Source organism: Gopherus flavomarginatus, chromosome 2, assembly GCF_025201925.1.
Source record: "Gopherus flavomarginatus isolate rGopFla2 chromosome 2, rGopFla2.mat.asm, whole genome shotgun sequence".
Classification (NCBI taxonomy): domain Eukaryota; kingdom Metazoa; phylum Chordata; order Testudines; family Testudinidae; genus Gopherus; species Gopherus flavomarginatus.
In genome coordinates, this window is record NC_066618.1 from 274,299,876 (window position 1) to 274,325,590 (window position 25,715).

Sequence of the window (25,715 nt, forward strand, 5' to 3'; positions counted from 1 at the left end):
TTACTGTCCCACTTTCTGTTCTCTAAATACTGCAAGATCAATAAGCAAAGATTTGACTCCCAGCAGCCAACAGCCACAGACCTGTAGTTCCTTTTAATTTGCAGCTACATTCTAGTGTCCATCTGGTCCATTTTAAACAGTTATTTTCTGTTTTCTTTTCTCTCTTTGCTATAGAGAAGCTTTCAGACACGATTACTCTAAGCTGCCTGTTTGCCAACTAAAATCTTTTACTATTCATTATCACAAAGACTAAATTACATACAAGAAGGCCTATGACTGAAAAGCCAATTACTACTCAACCAGATTTACAGTGAACCTCCAAAAATACTGACTTAATATATCCTGTCCCCACATCGGCGTAACAATTTTGATAATTTATAGCAACCAATGGATAAATACAACACTGAATACAATAAGCCTGAATGGATCTAAGCATTCTTGTGGCTTAAGCAGGCTACATGAGATACTTAAATTATGTTGGTTTATGCTGAGGAAGTAGGAGTTGCTTTATAATCACCCAGGGTGCCTATCCCATTCCCAATTTATTTCTTCGCAAGAAGCATATGTATGAGGCGGCGGCGTAGGGATATGGAAGATACAAACCTGCACATCATAAGTCCCATTTAGTAAGACAGGTCTTTGGGAATTGATGTCCTGCAGCACTCCTGAAAGCACAGTGCGGTTGACTTTCTGGAAGTCTTTGGAGTGGCTGAACTGCACCATGTTGTGGAGAGCCAAAATTTTAGTGTCAAGCTCCGCATCCTGCCTGGTACGGTTGTGCAGTCCTAGGTGGTATTTGCGGAAGTGTTTGATGAGATCTGTGGGGTCGTTCCCATAGTAACCATAACCACAGATGTTGCATTTGAAGTCCTGAAGCTCTGGAGATAGAGGCGCCGTATCTGGGTTATCATTTGCTGACAAATCTGCTTTTGATTTGTTCGGCCTTAAACCCCCATCTGAAGGCACTTGTGGGTTTTTTGAGGCCATGGGGACAGGACTTGAGCCTTGGCCATCAGTCTGACCGCTTTGCACTTGCACTGTTTCATCTGTAGCTTTTGGCGATGTCTGATGCTCTTTGTCTGTCTCCACTGTATCTCCTGATGGGGTGAAGACCACTTCTTGGGTGTCATCTGCATCTGATCTTAGAGGAGACTTCAAGGGCTCACAGATTCCCCCAACAGCTGGAGATGAGAAAGTCAGCATATTTCTGTCTGTCACCTCATCATGAGGAAAGGACGGAACATTTCCTCCCTTATTGTGGCTTTCATAATTGAAGCCAGCCTTTTCACTCAGCACTGAGCTTTTTAAGTCTTTTTTAATGCTGGAAGATGGCTCTTGGATATGCAGGCAAAGATCCTCCTTGTTGTTTAGCTCTGCAGCATCACCCTGGTCAGTGTTTTCTTGCATCTGATCTGCAGAAAATTCTTTTTTCCTTCCAGACTCTTCGTTTTCAGTACCTGTAGACTCAAGGATCTGTACCTCACCTTCACTAGCGATGTTTCTTAGAGGGGGATTCTTTTTCCGGACCATATCTGCCGAAACAGAGAGACAAAAAATTATGGAATTATTTGAAATATAGAATGTAACCCTGGCATTTTTCCAGCATTCTAAAATATATAGACACTTAAAACCTGAAGAAACAGTTTTTGACATACATATTTTAGCTAGTCTATGTAGCAAAATGGAAACATAAAAAAAAACAAATTGGCCACATTGCAAATGCCCTCAATTGCAAAAATTCCTTTAAAATCTGTGAAAATCTAACTTCCATCAGAGTAAGTGAATTAAAGGTGTCATTACCTTTTCTGAAAATAGTGGTCAGTTAAAGCCAGTAGGAATATCAAAGAATGAGTTATTGAAAATCAATTTAGTATACTGGGGGGGGAAGGGAAGCCTTTGTGGTCTAATGTGAATAAACTGCACAACTAGACAAAGTGTAGTTTAGCAGAAATATGCCTACCATACATAGCTAGGAGTACTTGAACAGGCTATTATAAAGGTATCTGATTTAGGTGAGCAAGTTACTTTGAGGTTTTAGGAAGGTTATCTTTCCAGAACAGATATCTGCTGCTTCTTAGCAAAAGCTTCCCCTTTGTACTCTTGTAAACTGCAACCTAGATTAAAGTGAAATACTAGACTCCAGACCTGAAAACTATTACTCATGCAAGTAGTCCTATGTGCCACATAGGGAGAGCCAGACTTCAGTAGGACTACAAATGTGAGTAGTTTTACAAAATTGAATCCATAAATTTTACTACAGATCTATCCTGGAAACATCTGTAGGTGAAGCAGGTCTAACCATCTGAATATTTTTCTGTATATCTGTTGAACCTTGACTTCAGGCATTACCAGTACTGCCAAGTAGGAAGACATACCTCCCAGGTCTATATATGGAAACTGGGACCAGACAGAATATAAGAAGTCAACATTGATGACTTATTGCTAACTGAAAAGGGCATGGTCTGAAAGAATGGTGACCGATATATATAGGCAACTGCAGATGCACTACATAAGCAATTGTGATTACCACTGAGGATTTTTTTTAAGATGAAACTTTCTTGACTGTGCATTTACAGGCTCTGGATTAAGATGCTCATCATCAGCTGCTTTGATCAATCTGTGTTCACACGCTGACTATGTGTAGAAGACAGAAGTTCTACAGTATTTTCAATGGTCTTCTTTTTGCCAGTGCTGCACACAATGGTGGTTGTTTTTCCCCTGCCAAATGGTATGTGATCTAATGGCAGCAGACTGCACTAACATACATGAGATCCAAGCCTGAGACTCAAACTTGAACATCGGTTTCCAGGCCAACAGTGACTGTGAGTGCTACACCACATCTTTCTGTGAGCAGAAAGCAATGCTGGTGCTGATGCTTTTCAAATGGTGCCATATCCAAACCTCCTAGAGTGTAGGATGATCTTCTCAAAACAATACCGAGAGAAGAGGGGCTGGGGCCAGAGAGTAAAATAAAGGAATCAGCATGGGTACTTCCTTCTATTTATATCTGTTCCACATGAAAGGGCAGTGTGTGCTACATTGAGAAAAAAAAGACAACTTCTCATGGAAAGTGTCCCTCTTGTGCCGAAGGCTCTGATGTCTTTGCGGTTGAGCTGATCCAGTCAGCACTGTCTGCAAAGAGACAGTATTGACATGCAGTGCTAACTCATTACACACACACAGGGACATTCCGTGTGGTCTTAATTGGTTTCTTAACACTCTAGTGCAATTCCTCATTTTAGTATGCAAACGTGCCTGTGAACCAAATGCCTTCTCCTCTTTCAACTAGATCATAAGTGCCAATCCATACATGTGCTGAAAAGATAAATAAATAACACCTGAACAATGTCAGTCAGTAGTCAGGACTGTAACAACAGACAGACTTCTTGATACAGCGAGGGCAGGTTAAGCAAGACAGTCCCAACCCCACAAAGCATGTAAGCATATGCCCAACTTGAAGCACCTGGGTAGTCCCATTGACTAATGGTATTACCGTTGTTCTATGGGACTTCTCATATGTTGATGGTTACACATATGCTTACCTGATTTGCAGGATCAGGGTCTAGGTGTCTTTCTAAATCCATGTTTGCTTGGGACCTGCTTACACAATCTAAACAATCTGTAAAATAATCACACTTCCACTGAAACCCATGGGCAAATTAAAAAGGAACATCAATTGTGGTAAGAAGGAGCCAAAGGTCTAATAAGAGAACATCATGGTGTTTTTTTAGGTCAAAATTAAACAGGGCTGAATTTCTGTTTATTAATGTTTTTGCAACTGGTTCTATGGGTAGATAAGGAGAACCTTATTATCTTCATGTAACTGGAGGGAGACAAAATGAAAGACATTCTAAAAGAATCCCCACCCTGGCAAGAGCGCCAAGAAAATTGGGGCTGCATGCAGCCTTACTAGATAGGACTCCAGATATAGATGTCCTATGTTCAATCTCAACTTTCATGTCTGTGAGGCCATGTGCATATGCAGGCAACACCGAATACTTCCGCTTAAGGAAGTTTTCCATGCTGTATTTTATAGTCATAAAAAATATGAAAATGTTCATATAAATAGAAATTGTTCTCAAGCTGCATGTAAGTTTTTTTTATTTTATGTTTTTAATATTCTGTGATTTACATGGTTGGTATTTATTCTAGAGAACCCTTAGAAAAGAAATGATACTTTTCCTGTTGCTGGAATTCCATCACTATCATTTTTCAGGAAGACATATTATGTAAATAAAAGCACATTTGCAGTACTTCTAAATCAAGGAAACCATCCACTAGCAAGTCTTAAGTTAGATACAGGAAGAATATAGCCACTCAAATTATTATCTCTAAGACAAATAACAGATTGCACAATGTTTTATTGTGTGCCAAGAACTTTTTCAGTTAACATTTTCACTTGAAAAAATGGATCACATACTTGTAAAATCATACCCAGCATTGACTTCATAAGGCATGTGGCTTTAGAGTGCTTTTTACAATTATTAATTCTATTAGTCAACTAGCAGGAGGGCTAATGCAATTGTCTTAGAAGATGCACGGAAGACACAGAAGACATTTTGAGAGCTGATCTGTACATCTGCAAAACAAAACAAAACAAAGGTTTTCCTTCCTAAATTATGCATTCACAATGTTGCTTTTACTTAAAAACATTATTATGCCTATTTTATATTCACATGCAACCATTACTGGGCACTATACCAAGAATGGCAGCAAGCTATTCTGTACTTCAGTCAAGCCTGAGAAGTGCTACATCTCTTTCTCTTTTTTACACACACACACACACACACACACACACTGTGTTATCACATTAAATTGCCTCAGATGTCAGTTTTACCCAAGAATGTAAAACAGATGCTGAAATCTAGCTGGAGATGTTGTGTAGCAAAAAAACGCTTTAATTTTTTTAAAATAAATTAACATATATTCCACATTGCTAGGAACTGTATGGCTTAAAGGGACTGGTAATTAGATACCAGCTCAGTGGTTCAAATCCAGCCCATATTGGCAGTGACTGAAAGTCATCATCTATTGGGTGCGTAGTGTCACACAATAAAATGAATCTAGTAGTGTTAATTTAGTTACTAGTGGGCAAGTGTCCATATGACAAAAACATAGCCACAATGACAAAAGTTTATTCTCAGTCTCAGCAAAGAGACTAAATGCTAAATGCGCATAGGGATTGAACTACCTGCTCATCATCGGAGGTGGTAATCTTTCCACAACTAAAGGTACATCCAGACTACCCGCCAGATCAGCAGATAGCGATCTATCAGGGATCGATATATTGCGTCTCGTCTAGACGCGATAAATTGATCCCCAAACACGCTCCTGTCAACTCCGGAACTCCACCAGGGCGAGTGGCAGAAGTGGAGTCGACGGGGGAGGTGTGGCTGTTGATCCTGTGCCACGAAGACGGGAGGTAAGTCGAAATAAGATATGTTGACTTCAGCTACGCTATTCCTGTAGCTGAAGTTGCGTATCTTACATCAATCCCCCGCCCCCCGTGTAGACCAGACCAAATAGAAGATTTAAAGCCTGTTCTGAAGCCCTCCAAAATCAAGGAAACTGCCTTCAACAGGCTTTGGATCCGGCCTTTGAGAAAGGTAGTATGCAGAACTGGTCTGGGGGGTTCTACAAGGCTGTGGCCCTTCATTATCCTATTTGCATGGGAGAGGGTAGGAGTGAGGTAGCCTTGAAAATGTAAATTAATGTAAAGTGATCAAATCAGTTCAAAGTTGGTCACGGATTTTTTTCCTGAAGGTACTTATATGTCCCTTTATCCATCACAATAGCATCTGAGGCCCTCACAAGTGCTTCTATTTTTAAACCACAATAATAGTTATTCATGGTTCCCCTGCAAGGGGGGAGAAAGGAAATTGTTTTTTCAGTATGAACCAGAAACATTAGCACTGACTCTGGAGGTATGCACTGTCCGTGACCCAGGCCATAACTGTTCTGAGGAAAACCTGTACTCCAGCAACCTTCACCAGCTCGAGATTTTACCAGCTCAATTTAAGAATTTAGAGATCAGGATACTGCAGATACAAGCCATCTTAGTCCAGCTGACAGACTCATGGTTACATTGCCATGGAACAATGGATTGCTCCCCTTTCCATCTAAAACCTGTTTCCTGTTAAGCTGAATATGTTTATGTCACTGTGGATAAATTCACAGATTTATAGATTCCAACGGAAGGGACCACTGTGATCATGTAGTCTGACTTTTTGTATAACACCGGCCCTAGAGCTTCTCCAACATAATCCCAAGAGAAGTCTTGATTTAAAATTGCCAGTGATGGAGAATCCAACAGAACCTTTAGTAAATTGTTCGAATGGTTAATGACCCTAACTGTTAACCATTTACACCTCGTTTCTGGCCTAAAGTTGTCCAACTTCAACTTCCAGCCACTGGATCGTGTTATATCTTTCTCTGCTAGACTGAAGAGCACTTTATCAAATATTTGTTCCCCATAAATGGGACTGTACAGTATTGAACAGAGCAGCTGTATGTCAAGGTAAAACCATTCAAAGCAGCCAGTACGCTCTCCATGTAAGATTTAGCTTGAGTGTACCTCTGATATACACACTTTAGTTATGTGATTATTATAAAGGCACTAAACATCAGGCCAGACTTTATTTGTATGCTCTTTATATTACAATAACAGATTTGAAAGATGCGTGAATTTTGTGACATACCAATGATTAGTACGGTATTTGGGGCACAGGTAGATAAACAGAAGGCACATAGATGGGACCTATGAACACTGTGACTTTAGCTAGCCAGTACATCCCAGAAATTCAAAAGATATTGACATTTAACAGCATGCAGTAAGATCTCTGTGTCAAGGAACAGTGGAAAATATGCTATTCACAAACGTGTCATACACACACACGCACATAGAGCTAAAACATCAGACGTTGCCAAAAGAATGCAGCAAAAGTCATTAAACTCTCAATTTCTCAGCTTAATATATGCCTAATAGTTACCTACCTCACATAAGTATTGCCAGGCTCAATTAATTAATGACCGTAAAGCTCTCTGTGAGCCTCTACTGAAAACTGCTATAGAGCACAAAATATTATTTCAAACATCATTAGGACCACAAAAAAACACCTGTGGAATTCCAGCGTACGCCATCTCATGGGCTTGGAAGTGATCTATTATTAAAGGAGACTTTCAGACTACTTTTAAAAATTGTTTGAACTTTTTTTCCCTGTCACAGTTCTGACAACACCTTGATAGCGAGAAAATGAATCTTATCTTTGGAATAGCATACATTCACACAGGTTTGTATTGTAGTGTTGCATAAGAGAGCAGGGTTTTTGGAACTGGTTTGGCATTCTCTTGTAAAACAAAGAAGAATACATGTATTTTGATGTCCACCCCACCATGAAACATGATTATCTACTCTACCAGGATGCTCACATTTACCACCTCAGAGAGTGGGGGGAGATTATTCCTCACAAAGATACTACAAACACTGTAGGCTAGGCTTTATTCAAACAAACAAACAAACAAAAATACAACACCTTAGATGTCTTGTTAAAGGTGTTTGTTCTGCCCAACTAGTCTGAAACTGAAGCCTTCCTACCTAACAAGCTATTTCTCTCCATCTTCCTCCTGCTGTAGTTATAGACTCATAGACTCTCAGACTCTAGGACTGGAAGGGACCTCGAGAGGTCATCGAGTCCAGTCCCCTGCCCTCATGGCAGGACCAAATACTGTCTAGACCATCCCTAAAAGACATTTATCTAACCTACTCTTAAATATCTCCAGAGATGGAGATTCCACAATTTCCCTAGGCAATCTATTCCAGTGTTTAACTACCCTGACAGTTAGAAACTTTTTCCTAATGTCCAACCTAAATCTCCCTTGCTGCAGTTTAAGCCCATTGCTTCTTGTTCTATCACTGGAGGCTAAGGTGAACAAGTTTTCTCCCTCCTCCTGATGACACCCTTTTAGATACCTGAAAACTGCTATCATGTCCCCTCTCAGTCTTTTCTTTTCCAAACTAAACAAACCCAATTCCTTCAGCCTTCCTTCATAGGTCATGTTCTCAAGACCTTTAATCATTCTTGTTGCTCTTCTCTGGACCCTCTCCAATTTTTCCACATCTTTCTTGAAATGCGGTGCCCAGAACTGGACACAATACTCCAGTTGAGGCCTAACCAGCGCAGAGTAAAGCAGAAGAATGACTTCTCATGTCTTGTTTACAACACACCTGTTAATGCATCCCAGAACGTTTGCTTTTTTTGCAACAGTATCACACTGTTGACTCATATTAAGCTTGTGGTCCACTATGACCCCTAGATCTCTTTCTGCCATACTCCTTCCTAGACAGTCTCTTCCCATTCTGTATGTGTGAAACTGATTGTTCCTTCCTAAGTGGAGCACTTTGCATTTATCTTTATTGAACTTCATCCTGTTTACCTCAGACCATTTCTCCAATTTGTCCAGATCATTTTGAATTTTGACCCTGTCCTCCAAACAGTTGCAATCCCTCCCAGTTTGGTATCGTCCACAAACTTAATAAGCGTACTTTCTATGCCAACATCTAAATCACTGATGAAGATATTGAACAGAGCCGGTCCCAAAACAGACCCCTGCAGAACTCCACTTGTTATACCTTTCCAGCAGGATTGAGAGCCATTAATAACTACTCTCTGAGTACGGTTATCCAGCCAGTTATGCGCCCACCTTATACTAGCCCCATCTAAAATTGTACTTTCCTAGTTTATCTATAAGAATATCATGCGAGACCGTATCAAATGCCTTACTAAAGTCTAGGTATATCACATCCACCGCTTCTCCCTTATCCACAAGGCTCGTTATCCTACCAAAGAATGCTATCAGATTATTTATGATCAATAAGTACTCCCAGGCTGGAAATTCCTAGTCAAAAGAAAGGCTGTTTCCAGCAAGGTGCTCCCCGTGAGGACCCCTCAACTTTAGATTTGACTTTCCACCCAGTCCATATTCAACAGCCCAAACTGGCAACAATTATGGTCATAAGGTCAACAAAGTATGACTAGGTCAACAAATTTCAGAGTGGCAGCCGTGTTAGTCTGTATCAGCAAACACAAAGAGGTGTCCTTGTGGCACCTTAGAGTCTAACACATTTATCTGGGCATAAGCTTTCGTGGGCTAGAACCCACTTCATCGGATGTATGAAGTGAAAAATACAGGAGCAGGTATAAATCCACGAAAAGATGGGGGTTGCTTTACCAAGTGTGAGGTCAGTCTAACAAGATAAATCAATTAACAGCAGGATACCAAGGGAGGAAAAACAACATTTGAAGTGGTAAGAGAGGTAACAGAACACCACTAGCGGTCAACTACAGCCCCCAACTAAAACCTCTCTAGCACATCATCAACGATCTACAACCTATCCTGAAGGACGATCCCTCACTCTCACAGACCTTGAGTCCTCACCTACAGACAACCCCCCTGCCCCCCTCAATCTGAAGCAAATACTCACCGGCAACTACACACTACACAACAAAAAAACCAACCCTGCTACAAATTCCAGTGCCAACTCTGTCCACATATCTATTCAAGGGACACCATCATAGGATCTAACCACATCAGCCACACCATCCGGAGCTCGTTCACCTGCACATCTACCAATGTAATATATGCCATCATGTACCAGCAATGCCCCTCTGCCATATACATTGGCCAAACCGGACAGTCTCTACGCAAAAGAATAAATGGACACAAATCTGACATCAGGAATCATAACATTAAAAAACCAGTAGCAGAACACTTCAATCTCTTTGGTCACTCTTTGGTCAATAACAGATCTAAAAGTGTCAATTCTTCAAGAAAAAAACTTCAGAAACAGACTCCAATGTGAAGCTGCAGAACTGGAATTAATTTGCAAACTGGATACCATCAGATTAGGCCTGAATAAAGACTGGGAGTGGTTGGGTCATTACAAAATCTAAACTTAATTTCCCCAATACTAATTTCTCCCTATTGTTACTCATACCTTCTGGTCAACTGCCTGTAATGGGCCACTCTCTTACCACTTCAAAAGTTATTTTTCCTCCCTTGGTATCCTGCTGTTAATTGATTTATCTCGTTAGACTGACCTCACACTTGGTAAAGCAATCCCCATCCTTTCATGGATTTATATCTGTTCCTGTATTTTTTACTTCATGCATCCAATGAAGCAGGTTCTAGCCCACAAAAGCTTATGCCCAAATAAATGTGTTAGTCTCTAAGGTGCCACAAGTACTCCTCTTTGTTTTTAGGTCAACAAAGAGCACCTAGAGAGCATCTCTCTTTTATATCTTTTAATCCAAACAAACAAAAACTTCTCTCCTTCAGTATATACTCTGGGTCAAATTCTGCCCTGACATAGGCCCTGTGCCACCCCAATGATTTCTATGGAATTGCACAAGTGTAAATCACGGCAGCATTTGCCCCATGTTTACATGAGGTGAAGCTTACGCCAGTATAAGTAGCATATGGGAAATCTCAGGTATTGTCTAAAGCCCCTATCTTTGCAAGTTCCTTAATGCGTACTGCTGCTTTAGCTCTCCTTTAGATACTCTCACTTAACTGTTGGAAGGGAATTGTTTATAGAATGCAAGTCCCCTCCTCCTTGGGCTTCTCTTCACTTAAAAGGCTGCAGCGGTGCTGAAGTAGCTCTTCAGTGAAGATGCTACCTACGCGGACAGGAGAGCTTTTCCCAAGGGTGTAGGTAATCCACATCCTGAGAGGCGGTAGCTATGTCAACGGGAGAAGCCCTCCCATCAACATAGCGCTGTCTACAGTGAGAGTTAGGTCAGTAAAACTGCATCACTCAAGGGTGTGGATTTTCCACACCCCTGAGCAATGTAGTTTTACCAACTTATGATGCTAGCATAGACCAACCCTTTGCCTACCATGCCCAGTGAAAGGCAGCAATATACTATGTTTCCTAGCAAGCTTTGCTCTCTTGCTCTTATAGAGACTGATTAACACCTCGTCTTAACCCTTCACTACTGAGAGGAAAGAGGAGCTCCAGACCTCTTTACATCTGGAATTCAAGCATCTGGCTCCGAACAGAAGGATAGCAGAATGGACTTCTTCACAAACAACCCACTGATTCTCAGGAGCACTTCTTTCTCTTTTTTTTAATCAGTGCCCCGAAATCATGAAAGAAGGAAGAAAGGCAAGGCAAGGCAAGGCAAGTCACGGCCCTAGCAAAGTGCCCCCAAAGTTGACTTTTAATATATTAGGGCCTGATCCTACAAACCTGAAATAACATAACCAGTCCTTCATGTGTGTAAATGCTTTGAATAAATTACAGCTCCTCACATGAGTAAAGATCTGCAGGATCAAACAATTATTTTGTAAAAACTTCTCTGTTCAATGTTTTAAAGAGACTCGCTGTCTTGATACTCTATATTCTGTATGCACTACTTAAATTGTGATTGCATAATCGAGTTAGAAACTTTAAGGCTGCCAATAAATATATTGCTTATAGGTCTTGATGGCAGAAGAGCTTCTAAACCACAAAGCTGGAATTCCCTCCCTTTTTCAGGTGCTCCAGTACAAACACTGATCATCAAATTAGTTTCTTTACAAAATGTTTCAAACTTCGAAAAAGAAAAAAGTTCCACGCTATGCTGTCTTGTTCATTCCCATTTAAATTTGCTCTCTCTACATTGATCACTCATGATTCTTGAAAGGTATGTCTTTGACATCTTAAATCCTGTTGAGTGTCATCACCTTCAAACAACTCTCATCAAATAAATCTCCTATTAATTCGCATCAGATTAATCCAAATCAATCTTTTCTATTAGCATATGCTTCAGAGCACGGAGCACATTAAAAGTCCTCTAGCCACTGGACAAAATCTAAGTTTTTCTATGGGATAAAATTAGCTTGTTCATTTCATAGCATTTAGGAGTGCAGTTTGAAAACATTTTGCTTAAGTCTCTGATTGAAAGCTTGCTCATTACACTTAAAATTTACGACCAGCATAATCCTACAATCAATTTTCGGCAAAATTCCTACTGAAGTCAAAAGGAGATTTGCCAATAGGGGATGCACCTTTTGTTATGTCCCAGCTAAATGTACAGTAACAAAACCATTACTTTTGTGAAGGGTTCCTAACAAATCTGCATTACTGTCCTGTACATATTTTGTTTTTAACAATTAAAAGTATTTTTTAACCAGTACTGTTAATCGATCTAGGATGGATATGCCTGAAAAGCAGACAGGTTAGCCTTTTCCTGTAGTTCAGCTTTGCACTCTCTTCCAACCAAGGATCTTCAAATCCTTTACAAATACTAATCAATTAAGCCGCACATAACTGTGTAACGTGGACAAAGTAGTATTACTTCCATTCTACAGATGGGTTAACTGATCTCTGGAGAAGAGAACTGACTTGGCCCAGTGTCACACAGCAGGTCAGCAGCAGAGCTAGGAACAGAACCCAGCTCTCCAGAGTCCCAGGCCCATTTCAGTCTCCTGTGCATATTTCAGCAGAGAATTTCAAGCCGGCTCTGGGCAAAAGGCCAACCTCTTGTAATTTAATAAGGTTCAGAAAGAGCACCTCATGGAAAAATCTAAATGCTTCAATTTATCATGACAGTTATGGGATAAACCGGCATTTTATTTGTATGTAAATTAGTCTCCAAAACAGAATAAAAAGGCCTTGCTTTCACAGAATATTGTACCTCCGCTTCTCTGCTCTCAATGTGTCTAAAACCAGCTCTGTGTATTAAAGGTGTTTTAATTTTTATGTGTTGATGTTGCTTTGCATGCTCCCCAGTCTGTTATTTTACTGCGGAGTAAATCCAAAATGATCGTTCACTGCAGTGAAATAACTGCCTTCGTAACAGCACTTAGCTCCCCCATGGCAGGCACAGCCCAGCCATCCACACTGAATTCACTGGTTATTTTATTAATTTAGCAAAAAGTAGGTGCATTTTATGGGAACTTCAGAATTACCCGACTGGATCAGATCAGAGTTTTATCTAGTCCAGTATCTTACCTCCGACAACAGCCAGTGCCAGATGCTTCTGAGCAAGGTGCAAGAAACCCTGCAGTGGACAGTTATGAAATAAACTGCCCATAAGAAAAATTTCCTCCTATCACCCAGTAGTTAAGAGGGCGGCTTATTTTCTGAAGCATGAGGATTATATCCCTTGCATAACTTTTTTATGTTTTAGTATTTGCTATTCTAATTCTGGATATTCTTGACATCCATATAAATCTTGACATCCATATAAACCTCTAATATCTTTTTCAGTTCTATTACGATCTAGACTTCAATGGTATCCTCCGGCTATATGTTCCACATTCTAATTACGTATTGTGTGAAAAAGCATTTCCTTTTATCAATTTTGAATTAGCCACCTTTAAATTTAACAGAATTTTTCCTTGTTCCTGCATTAGGGTATAGGGTGAATAGAAGACTCCAATATACATTCTCTATATGATTCAATATTTTACATACTTTTATCGTGTTCCTGTCTTGGGTAAGCTATCAGAAACTTTTCAAATCTCTCTCCATACAAACGTTTTTCTGGGTGCCTAATCATTCTCCTTGCCTGTCTCTGAACCCCTTCTAATATCCTGTATCTTCAAAAGAGTAATTAGATACACAAAATCATAACGTAACTATAAAATTCCCAAATGACAATGTTCAGATACTTACATTAGTTCAGTTCAGTTAGTACATCAGTACAGTGTCACATATGAATATAGAAAGAAAGACAGATTCAGGAATTAACTGCACATGTCATTTTGAAAAATGTGTTACCTAAAATATTCAGAGATAAGTACAATATATATTTGTACATTATTGTGCATATAATAATATACACATCTACGAATATTGATGGGGCCAAAGAACAGCAGTAGAATATTAGTAGTAGTAGCTAAGATTATGGTATATTGCCATTATCAAAAACAGTTACAGCTGAGGGCTTTTTTCTTTCAACTTTATATTGCTATTGACCTTAAATTCATTATTTTCCCCCTATTCATCATAAGTTTAACATCATAATAGATGAGATCCATGACACAGGCCAGGGCAGAGTTGTACAATGCTTTTAAGGTGAGGATGAGAAATTTGAATTTGATACATGAGTCAGTTGCGCAATTCAAATAGGGGAGTCCTATGGCAGCATTGAACAGTGAAGAAGATATTTGCTGATCCCTTTTGGATATATTAAAAAGGAGCAATATGAATATCAGGCAGGGTAGAAAAGAGGAGGTTTACAGTAAGCAATGCAGAGGTGATGGTGACATAGACAAGTATTTTTCCCAAAGGGATTAAAAGGAAGGAAGGAGATTTTGCTATGGTTTAAGGAATGGGCCAGCAAGGTCCAGTGAAAGCGTGTATGTGTGAGAGGAAAAGGAGGATCCAAAGAGATCACCAAGGTTGCACATAGACAAGGAGGAAGGCATTGTCAATAGCAATAGAGTTAAGACGAAACACGTGGTTCAGGAAATAAGTATCTCAATTTTGGCTATATTAAGTTTGAGCTGGTGGCAGGCCATCCAACATGAAATGAAACAAGCAATAACTTCATTCATTTTTTTTATCAAGACTACAGAAGGGGTGTCAGACTAAATGAAAGTCTTGCTCTTTCCAGCCGGGAATAAGCCCACATTTCTTGCTAAGCTCAAACTCCCTTTAAAGACAATGGGAGTTTGGGATTTGCAAGTGACATAGAACTAGACTCCTGAAAAATTTGGCAGAGGCACTGCATACTGCAATGCACACACAGGGTAGGACCTAGTTCCCAGGCCATCAGAAATCAGGTTTGGATGGGAATGACTCATTTGTTCTTTTGGCTTGTGGAACACTATGGGCTGATGGCAAAAGTCCCATGGGCTTCAAAGGGCCCGGGATCAAGGCCCATGGCTTCTCCCTGTGCATGTGCCACCTGCAAGCCACAAAAAACAAGCATCAGCTGAAATTGCTCACTGAGACAAAACCAGAAGACGTTGAATTGATACGCTGTCTCCAAAATTTGGTGAGTTTGAGCATCCAAGAGAGAAAACTGGGGGCCAAAAAATTAAAGCAGCAAAGTAACTCAGATAAATTGGAGGAAGCTTTTAGTTAGGGATGGATGAATTGACACAGATAAAATAAGAACACACCCAAACTTTTACCCCAAATCCAAACTCAACCAAAACCTTCTGAGGGGAAAGGAAGGAAGGGAAGAACAGGATGAGTATTGGCCAGGATTTCAATTTCAGCTAAATTCAGTTTGAAGACAGGAGTGGAAGAAAGAAACAAACAGGGTATCAAGGCTGGGATTCCTGACAGACCAAAAGTGGAGAGAGGAAAGGAGACACAGGGGAGACTGTTTACTTCTGTATCTTTCCTATATCCAGTCTGGACCAGAAGCAGAAATTGCCAAAATGCCACAGGAAAGGATATTCTCATGGTATTTTTCCAGCCAGAGCAGAAGCACCAAAAAGCTCACAAAACCACCCTTTCTTACAAGATTGCTAGCCTGGGCTTGCAGACACAAAATGTATGGATAGGACAAGGGAGGGCAATGGGAGTCAAGCCCGCTGACTTTGGTAGCTAATCTTTAGAGGGCTAATGCAAACTGAGTTTCAACTTCAAAGCTTCTGATATTCCCCTACTGTGTAGTTTTAGTCTTGCCTGAGCATGCTCAAGAGAACTCACATTCAAAGAGTGCGGGGAAGGGGCAATAGAAGATTGATTTTTCTATCTGTTCTTTTAAAACAACAAAAATGCAAATCTACAGGCTGAGTAATGTTGGTAAGAATGGATAGCCAATGCTGTTCCATGCTTTCCAATTTCCATACACTAACACTAACCGGAGATTATAGTAAATCTAACAGTTATTTTGATGCTTTGATAAGCAAATTATATATATATATATATATATATATATATATATATAATGACTGTACATACGCAAAGTTTACAAAACTATTCAGTTTCTCTATTCCAACTGTTTCCCCTACACGCTGGGAGTTAACATATATCCCATAGCCATACATTCCCAACACAGACTGTTTTATTTAGTAATCGATTAAATAATTTAGATTTTAAAAAATGGGATATGTTTAGCTATCGATATAAACATTTTCTATACATTTGGAATGAATCATCTTTTAACTCTGGTCTTGCTATGGCCGTGACGGATACAATTTTCAGCTCTATTTGATTTGGGTGTCAAGTAAGGAGGGAGGCCTGTCCAGCATTATATTATACAATTTATATTTTATGTCCTCTGTGAAAATGTACTCTATGTTAAATACAAACAAGTCAGATTCTGCTCTTACAGTGGGCACAAATGACCCATCTCTCCCTTGTGACTGGGGGACAACAGCAGCAGCAGAACCACAACAAAAAAATCACTTTGTGCGTCCCCTACACAAAACAGCAGCTATGCCTAATCAAGAAAGCTTGGGCATTCGTCAGAAATTAGAGAGCTGACATTGGAACTTATTAGCTTTAGCCAAGATATTGGTGAACTACCTTGCATTTGGGATCAGCATTATCGACTGGAAAAGAATCTCCATAGTAGCACATATTACTTTGCATCCATACTAATGCAAAAACACAGATCCACTTTGTTATAGAGAAACACAGGAGTCAAAGGGAATAGAAATGTGTTCGCTGTTAGGTGGTTTCTCCTTAACAAGTGTTAAATCAGTAACATACTTTTTTATGGTGGGGGCGGGGAGCAGAGGGGTATATAGCCATGGTAATTTTTGGTTATGAAGATGCTTCACGACAGAGAAGAACTTTAGAACTTTTGAGGAGGTGAAAAAGTGGGTGCCCTCAGGGTCAAACAGAGTGTGTGTTTTCAATACAGTATATAAATTTCTGTAGCACCATTTTGGTTCTGCTGGAGAAGCAAAGCAAACACAGACTCTTAAAAACTCCGCTGTAAACGTGCGATATGGTTATTACAATAGCTTCAAGCAGTGTGCTCTTGTGTCCATCATCCAATGGCAAGTGATGCCAACTTCATCTTACTAATTGTTGGATGAATATATAGAGTGAAAAAAAAGTGTTTCTAAAATCAGTTTCTGCCCAACTCCCACATGAACTTTCCATGGGAAAAATCTCATAATACTGGAGTATGATTCTAGTTTTAGCTCTTGATAGAAGATTTCTGACTCATGGCTTTGATTCTTTATTGCATGAAGGGGTATACTGCCAAAAGTCCTCACATTACCATCTACAATACAGAACTTTAATTTAAACCCTGCTAATCTGCCAAGATCATAAAACAGATACAAAGAAGTTTTAAAAATTGATTTTAAATATTGATTTCTCTAGGAGCTAAATACGTTATTTCAACAAATGTAAAGATAACACAGGCTGCAAAATCCACACTGCAATATATATACACACACTTAACACTACCACCACTAGTGCTTACTGATTCAGGTTGAGGTTTACAGTGAAAAACTGTAGTCCAATGGGCACAGAGACACCATAATAAGATAAGATAGAATTATGTCCACTGGAGGACATTTTTCAGTCCAAGGAGACTAGCTGTAACTATAGTCCATCAACTATAGTCCATCAACAGCAGTTCTATATACTTCGTAGTGTGTGTGTGTGTGTTTTATATATATATATATATATATATATATATATATATATATATATATATATATATATATATATATATATATAAACCCTCTTCACACACAGCAATCCTGGCCACTCCATTCCACTCTCCCTCCTTAGAGTTGTCTTCTTGCCTTCTCCCCACTTAGTTCAGTACCTTCTCACACTGAACAAATATAGAGCAATGATATAAGAAGGATGATTCAGTTGCACTGGGATATCTCTCACAAATACAGCAAGCGACTTACTAAAGCAATTTCTAGGTTTACTGGCACCTTCAGTCTCAGAAAACCCTGAAAATTATTTGCATAGGCTACAACACCACCTCCTTTGAAGTAGTGCTGCAACTCGTGCAAAGGAATCTGGGATGTACCCAAAGATCCAGGCTACAAATTAACCCAGCTAATCAGGTGGAGAAGCTGAGAGTTCAGCAAGATAGCAGCTGAACCACAAGAACTGTCAAATGTAATTCGGTTGAGCGAGGCTGCCGTCATGTCATCCTGATCAGATAGGTGCCAGCCATTCAATAGTCTTTTGTTGTTTGCACTCCACCAACTAATCCATCTCTTATGGGACTACTTCTAAATTTTCCAAATCTCTGGGCAGTTTCGAACAGCCACCATTGTTTTAAGAACTTGACAGAAAAAAAGGTCTCATCCTCACAACAATATGCAAGTGAAGGATGGGCAATAATTAGTCACAAAAGTCTCCTGCACAACCATTCATGTGAGAATCTACTGCACACACCAAAAGAGGGGTGGAGATTTTTTTTCCCCCAAAAAAGACTCCTCTCTCTATCATCCATGAATCACACAATCCCTTTAATCCACTAGACAAAAAAAAGGAGCGCCTATGGTCCGAAAAGCTAAAGTATTATGTTTGGATTTCTATTAATCCACCTTTGAATGACAGTAGCTCTGGCATCTTCCCCTAACCTTATCCAGTGAAGTTCAAGAGATTTGAACATTTCAACATCCATGACTAGGAAGCTTGCTATTAAGATTCACGCTGGATGCATGCTTATGCATGTGTGCATAGCCATGTATTGTTCCTGTTGTGCCTGCTAACAAGGTGGTATTCTTGCTTCACTAACGCCAATCAAATACGGTTTAGATGGTTAGCCTGCAGAATACCTGAGGGGCTATCTCCACTGCAGGAAGTTCTCTTCTTTGTGACAGCTCTGCCATATTGGCAGTCTGCTTATACTTACACCTGATCTTGTGTGTAGAAATTATCTGAATAGCAGAAAAGATGACACACGGTTTGCAGGGATTTGAAGCTGCGTTATAGACAGAAGTACTGCAGTGATATCCTGGGAAACCTATTAAAAACCATATGGTATGACAACAGGAAAAAACATATGCACAGCAATAGGCCAACTGACAGTATACGAGAGCAAGCCCATGGCAGGCAATGAAATCAAGATGTACCAAAACCCAAAAATGAGTAGTGCGTTTGCCCAAAGTTTCATAATTCTCAGCTCATACTCTGTTTGGAGTTTGATACCCTTCCCAAGAAGTATATATGGGGGGGAGCACTGCAAATGTTGATTTTGCACATTCATACAGCACAGGAAAGGATAACAAAAGACAGATCCCTTTCATTTTAGCCATAGACTTGTCAGGGTAAGAGTGTGCGTGAGGTCCACAATTTTTATTTGTGTTTCAAGTACATGTGTTTAATTGTACTTGTAGACCTTTACGGCTAACATGTGTGATCCTCTTTACAAGCAAACAGCTGTTAATCAGCCTTTGAAAGTCTTCCCAGAGCCATATTCCCATTCTATCATGTTTTTACAGTATCATATGCATGCTCACGTCAGACCCTGAACTGGTCAAAAAGAAGTCACGTCTCCAGGGGCTGGTGAGCGAATGCTATAATGCAATCTCAAGAAGCAAAGAAGTGTCATTAATTTAGGACTCAGGATGAGCCAACGGTCAACGTACTGTGCAAGCTTATATAGCAAAACTGTACTGAATAACTATGAAGTTCGGATTAACAGAACCCACAAGAAAGCACTAGACAGGGTTTCCTTTCACCTTCACTGCACCGCTTCCTGTAACTATAAATATTCAAGGGCTAAAGTGGGAAAGTAATGAAAATACTCAGAAAGAAAACCAGTTTTAAGACATTAATCAACAATGTTGTACAGGGCTTCAGTGTGTGCAGTGTGCACAGCTCCACAGTCACATCCCAGCAATGCAGAGTTCCAAAAGTTTGGTCTCTCCATTTCAATCAGTTTGCAATCTGTGCAGGAGCTCCAGTGCTGGAGGCAACACATTGTTTGTGTCTTGCCTAGGCTTCCTGAGAGCATTCTGAACTTTCCTGAAATGAAGGGCACATTCATCTCTGGTTTAGTCTGGAGTTGCTTTTTTTTCTTTTTTTCCCTTTCATTTTTATGCTTTCATAAAATATAATTTAATTACAAAAAGAAGGGTGGGCCACTGGTTAGGGCACTAGTCGAAGACTCTGGAAATCTGATTCCACCAGACCCTGTTCCGCCACAGACTTCCTGGGTGACTTTGAGCTAGTTGCTTAGTCTCTCTATGCCTCAAATTCCCATCTGTAAAATGAGGATAATAGCACGGTCCTACATCACAGAATCTAAATTCAAATCTAAATGCATTAAAAGATTGTGAGGTGCTCAGACACTCCAATAATGGTGGTGATATGCAGCCCTAAGATAGGAATATTTTTTTCTAAAAAGAGCTCCCACTCTTGGAATTTACGGCTTGTGTAATATCCACTATGGCACACCATAAACCAAGGATTAACTCCCCCCTTATCCAAATTCCTACTTCTGTGAGGCCTACTAACGTTAGTCCACCACACACAGAAATATTCTCATGCAGGTTTGCCAACTCTCACAATATTGTGTCGTTTTCTTAAAGCCTGAGCTCCTGGAGTCAAATGATTATAGGAGAATGACAACTTTCATTTAAAAAAAAAAAGTCTCTAGCCTTCAGTGTCGCACAGGAAAGCTTGAAAACAAACACTGAAGATTCACAACCCAGAGAGCAAATAAAGACAACTCCAAAAATTACTTTTTAAGTCTCATGATTATTAAGACAAATTCCATGATTTTCTGAGTGGGGCTGACTTTTAATTTTTGAATGGTTGGAGTCAGTAACACAGTTATGTTGTATATATCAACTCTTCTCACCACAAAATGATCATACTTAGCATTTTATATCACTACATACACACAAAGTGCTGTATAGGCATTAATTAACCCTCACAACTCTCCTGAGATGTAGGTGGGTAAGTGTTATATTCCAATTTTACAGATGGGGAAACTGAATCAGGAAGGTGCACTAATTTACCCAAGGCTACCAGTCTAGATGTAGAACAGCCCTTTGCTCCTACCCCCAAACCCCACTGCCATTCGTTGACAAAACAAAAAACTCACTTATTTGTAATACTCAGCCAGTTTTGTTGTTGTTGAATTGTGCTGCCTGTCTGTAAGCTCTTGAGGGAAGAGACCATGTCTTCCTCTGTGTTTTGCAAAGCACTAATTATGTTTTGATGTCCAATAAATAATAACAATGTTTAATATAAACCATATTGGAAGGTTTTCCATCTATACCTTACACTCCTTCCCCACTACCACTCCCAAACAAAAGCTTTACTGAAAGTCGCATCATGGACAAGAGTATTAATTTGTTACACCTGCATTTGGGGCATCTAACAAAACGCATACATGAACCAGTTTGAGCAAATGCATTTCTTAAGAGTAAGTGACAATTTTTTCTAATTTTTTTCTGAGTTACTTTTTGCATCTCCGGTCAAGCAAATAGCCTTAAGAGACAAAGTTTTCCACTACGGTGAAGGAAATATAATCACATAATTTTTTTTTTAATCTGTAACATTATAGGTATCACACTGAAAGCTTGTGTTAAGGACCAGATCCATAAATTTAGACTTGCCAGCTTTGCTCACTAGTGTGAGCAAGCTGCATCACTGGTGTATGTGTATGTGACACACTCAGCACAGCTCTTGCAAATCTCTATTTTTTTTTAAAAGGCAAGTTAGCACTGGACTGCTAGTTCTTTACTCTTTGAGATATAGCACCTACTGCAGCACTGTCAACTTCCTCACATTGCCCTGTCAAAGCACCTCAACCAGAGCTCCTTCAACAACGAGAAAAATATGTGATGATTTTTTTAAATGTGAAAATACTTGAATAAATTATTTAACAGACATTATCTGGCCTCAGTCATGACCTTGACAGACCATGTCTAGAGACAGTAAATTTGGTTTCCTATCCACTTCACACAGGCCACTAAACAGATACCAAGTGACTTCCAGTCACCAACAAACAAAGCCGGTGTTCAGCCAGAGGCAAGAGCCTGATCCAAAGTCTAGTGAAGTCAACTGAAGCCCGTCTGTTGATTTCAATGGGCTCTGAATCAGGCCCTTGGAGATAAAAAACTGTGAAATCTTGGCCCCATTAAAGTCAATGAGTTTTTTGCCACTGACTTCAAAGGAGCCAATCTCAATCAATACCAAGCTCCTGGGCTATCCGGTTTCACTAGGCTTTTGCAATACTTTGCTTGTTCAACAGAACGTAATAAGCTGACAGAGAGGAGGGACAGGGACGATAACTGGTGGCTCAGCAGAGAAGTCTCGATATACGTGGACTGATAAAATCTTGATGATTCTTTACAAGCTTAGAGTACCTTTCACTTTGAACTGGTCAACTTTCACACTGTTTCTTTAGGTTACAGTCTTGAAAACACTATTGTCACTTGCTATTAGGTTCTTTCCTTCAAAATAACAGAGATATACAGCTATTGCTCTTTCTTTCTGCTGCATTGATATCCACTAAAAAAACTCATTTGTGATATATTTTTTCTCAATAGCCAATGCTTTTAGCTTTGGCAGGATTTGTTTTGGCATCTCATTTCACTACATGGAGATATTTTTAATATGTGGGGTGACTGCTCTTTTAGCACTTGTGAAAGATACTGACACTCAAGACCCCTGCACGCAGAATAGGTACAGCACAGGTCGCAAGGGATCACTCTGAAGTTTGAAAGACAGCTTATTGACAATTCCTGGCCTCTCTGCTGAGATGGCCAACCAAGTCATCGTTGGGAGCCAGCTAGAGCATGGTTATTGGACTGTGGGCACATCTGATAGCAATGGAATCAAGACTGTCCAATATGTGGCAATAACTTGTCATCAATAAGACATGAAAATGTTCAATTTGAACCCAGTGGTAGCAAAGCTCTGTACCCTACCAGGAAGCATAGTTCAGCACGTATTCATTCCAACTAGGGTTTCACTGTCTGTCTTGGTAAATTCTCAAGTAGTTTCAATCAGAGCTGAAATTATATCAGGGCTCACAGAGGCTGATTAGTACTAGTTCTAAGCAGATCATGAAAGGATCCCACTACCTTGAAAAAAATCTATTGCTGAGCCAAGCCTAACCATTATCTCCTACTCACCCCATAAAACCACTGTCCAGACCACCATGCGGAAGACATTCAGCTAGAAGCAGCACTTCTTTTCTGCAAGCATGACAGAACATGGCATTCAATCCAAATGCTGCATTCCCTTCATTGCAGAAGGCTCTGCTCCCAGCCAACCCCTCACAGTTCTTCATGTCCGTGCATGGGTGGAATAGGCAGATGGAAGGAAAAGATTGGGAAAATGTGAAAGAAAACTGAGAAACTCAGTGTGGGAAGATAAAGAGAAGCAAAGGGGGAATAAAAAGATACAAAATGGAGGAGGAAGAGATCAGAGGACAGGAGGAGGTGAGGTCAACACACAAGAAAAGAAAGGGGAATAAACGAGACAAAACAGATTTGACTAGAAGCAGCATCTCTACCATTTACAAAATCGAAGTATACCTTGAAAAAAGACAAAATTCATTTATTGTAAGCAAAGTACAATAAATAAGACAAAAAAGAAGGATGGAAGGGGTGTCCTTTTCTTGACACTAAAATGCTGCTAGATTGAAATATATTTCTATACGAAATACTAGTAAATTCACCCATCTTCTGCATTAGGCTGCAAAAGTCAAATTCTGTGGCCTGAATTAGGGAGGACAGTCTAGAAGAAGAAGAATGGTCCCTTCTAACCTGAAAATCTATGAAAAGTGCAAACAAAACCAGTACAGAAGTATGGGGTGCTAAACTGGCCCCATAGCTACCAGGGACACCATCCATTTCTGCTCCCCTCCCTACCCCCTCCCTCCAGACACACAGACACACACACATCTAGCAACCTAATTCTGAGAGCATGCTATTTTTGGGCTGTTTTACTCCAAAATAAAGTCTCACTTGAGTGCACTGGAACAAATCAGTAATTATTTTTTGGTGGCCTACAGTTGTTGGCTGCAAAGAACAACATCATTAATGATTACATACATCTCTAACAATCAGCTAATATCTACCACTTTACCAGGAAGTTCAATAAGTTCTCTCTGAATAAAATTTAGTCCTGGACTATTTTGATCCAATTTACATTAGTCCCTAGTACAGATAGAAAGATCCAGGCACCGGAACCCACTGAAATTACCATGGTCAGATTCTCATTCGATTTATCAACTCCACTGTCACAGTAACTAGCTTTGTACATTTTTATATTTGTTCTCTATGCAAGCTATCACACAGAAATGGAATACTATTTTTATTTGCTTATCTCTTTTGCCCTGGATAACGTCAGTAAGTCATCTCCTTCTGTCAACTTAAAAAGATTCTTTTTGGTCTTTACCTTAAAAGGATGCATCAATGTCAACTTTTTTTTAAAAAGTAGTTCACAGCTGGTTCTCTCTCTGTGTGCCTGATTCTCCACTTGCCTACATCTCAGATAGACATTTAAGGCTGTGCAAAAGTAGACATAAAACCCTACTATTCTAATATGGTCATGTTTTACAGCTCCTCTGCCACAGGCATTGGGGAAAATTATCCAGGGATTTAATCCTGAGGACTTTATTCAGACAAAGTTCTCACTATCTGCAACGGGACTTCTAGATTTGACCTGATTTTTGCAGTGCCTTCTAAGCAGTTTAAAAAAAAAAAAAAAAAAAAAAAAAAAAAAAAAAAAGTTAGTCTCAAAACACAGGAGCAGATTGCTGAAGCCCTTATTCAAGTGACTAAGAGCTCCAGGATCTGACCCATTTTTTCCTAATGGATGTTTGTCCACGTTATATAAACTCCCTGCACAATTTTTAGAGTTGGCAGTTCAGGATTAGGATTCTGCTCAATATTTAGAAAAGGCCGGTGGAGGGAGATACAATCAAATAGTCTCAATACCACACTCCAAATTGGGAGAAGTATGGAAGATTTAAAAGTACACAATTCACATGACCTGAAAATAACGGTACTTTGCATTTCTATAGCACTTTTCACCAAATGAGCTTAATGAGCTTTACAAAAAGTTCATGTATTTTTTTTTAAAGTGAAGCTAGGATTCTGTGCTGAATGCTCCAAATAATGAAGGGGAGCTAGTGCATAGCCCATTTTAAATTCATTTAGTCAGCGATGATTGTGATTATTTGTGCTACGATCGTAGAGAATCACATAAGTGAATGGTTTAGTGCATGTCATATTGCTGCGAAGTAATGGAGTTTAAAAAAATATTTTACATAACAACCTTTGAGATTTAAAGTATTTTTAATATTATGTCATATACAGGGCCGGATTCACTCTCCTGTGGGCAAAGGCTATTAGATTTTGTGGGGCCCCTGTATATAAGTCTTTTTTCCTAATTTAAAACAAAATCATCACAATTATGGCATCGAGGCTATTAACGCTGTACTAAACTTGCCTTTCAATTAACGTAAAGCCATTCTGTGGTTACATTTCAGTCTTCAAACATGTAGAATATAGTTAAGTTAATTCAAAATAGCCTACTCCTTACCTTAGAACAGCTGTTATATTAGTTTCTTTCTGGGAAGAAGTTTGGGTGCAGGAGGGGACTCCAGGCTGGGGCAGAGTGTTGCGGTGCAGGAGAGGGTGAGAGAGGGAGTTTGGTACAGGAGGAAATTCTGACCTGGGGCAGGCGGTTGGGGTGCAGGAGGGGATGCGAGGTACAGGCTCTGGCCAGGAGGCGCTTATCAGAGGTGACTCCCAGCCGACAGCACAGCAGGGCTCAGGCAGGCCACCTGCCCGCCAGAGCCCCGTGC

The 25,715-nt window shown here is 39.8% G+C and overlaps 1 protein-coding gene across 4 annotated transcripts in view; it reads right to left on the bottom strand.

Moving 5' to 3' along the window:
- The window catches only part of TRPS1 (transcriptional repressor GATA binding 1), a 270,081-nt gene that overhangs the window by 220,161 nt on the left and 24,205 nt on the right, over window positions 1-25,715 (bottom strand). For 2 of the 4 annotated variants that reach the window (XM_050940596.1, XM_050940597.1), the window contains exons 2-3: window positions 4,421-4,579; window positions 604-1,532 (exon numbers count right to left, since the gene is read on the bottom strand). In XM_050940596.1, coding sequence (XP_050796553.1) covers window positions 604-1,532; window positions 4,421-4,457 — 966 coding nt within the window. In that variant the 5' untranslated portion in view covers window positions 4,458-4,579. The remainder of the gene's footprint in view (window positions 1-603; window positions 1,533-4,420; window positions 4,580-25,715) is intronic. The other 2 variants (XM_050940600.1, XM_050940599.1) reach the window with 1 other exon arrangement.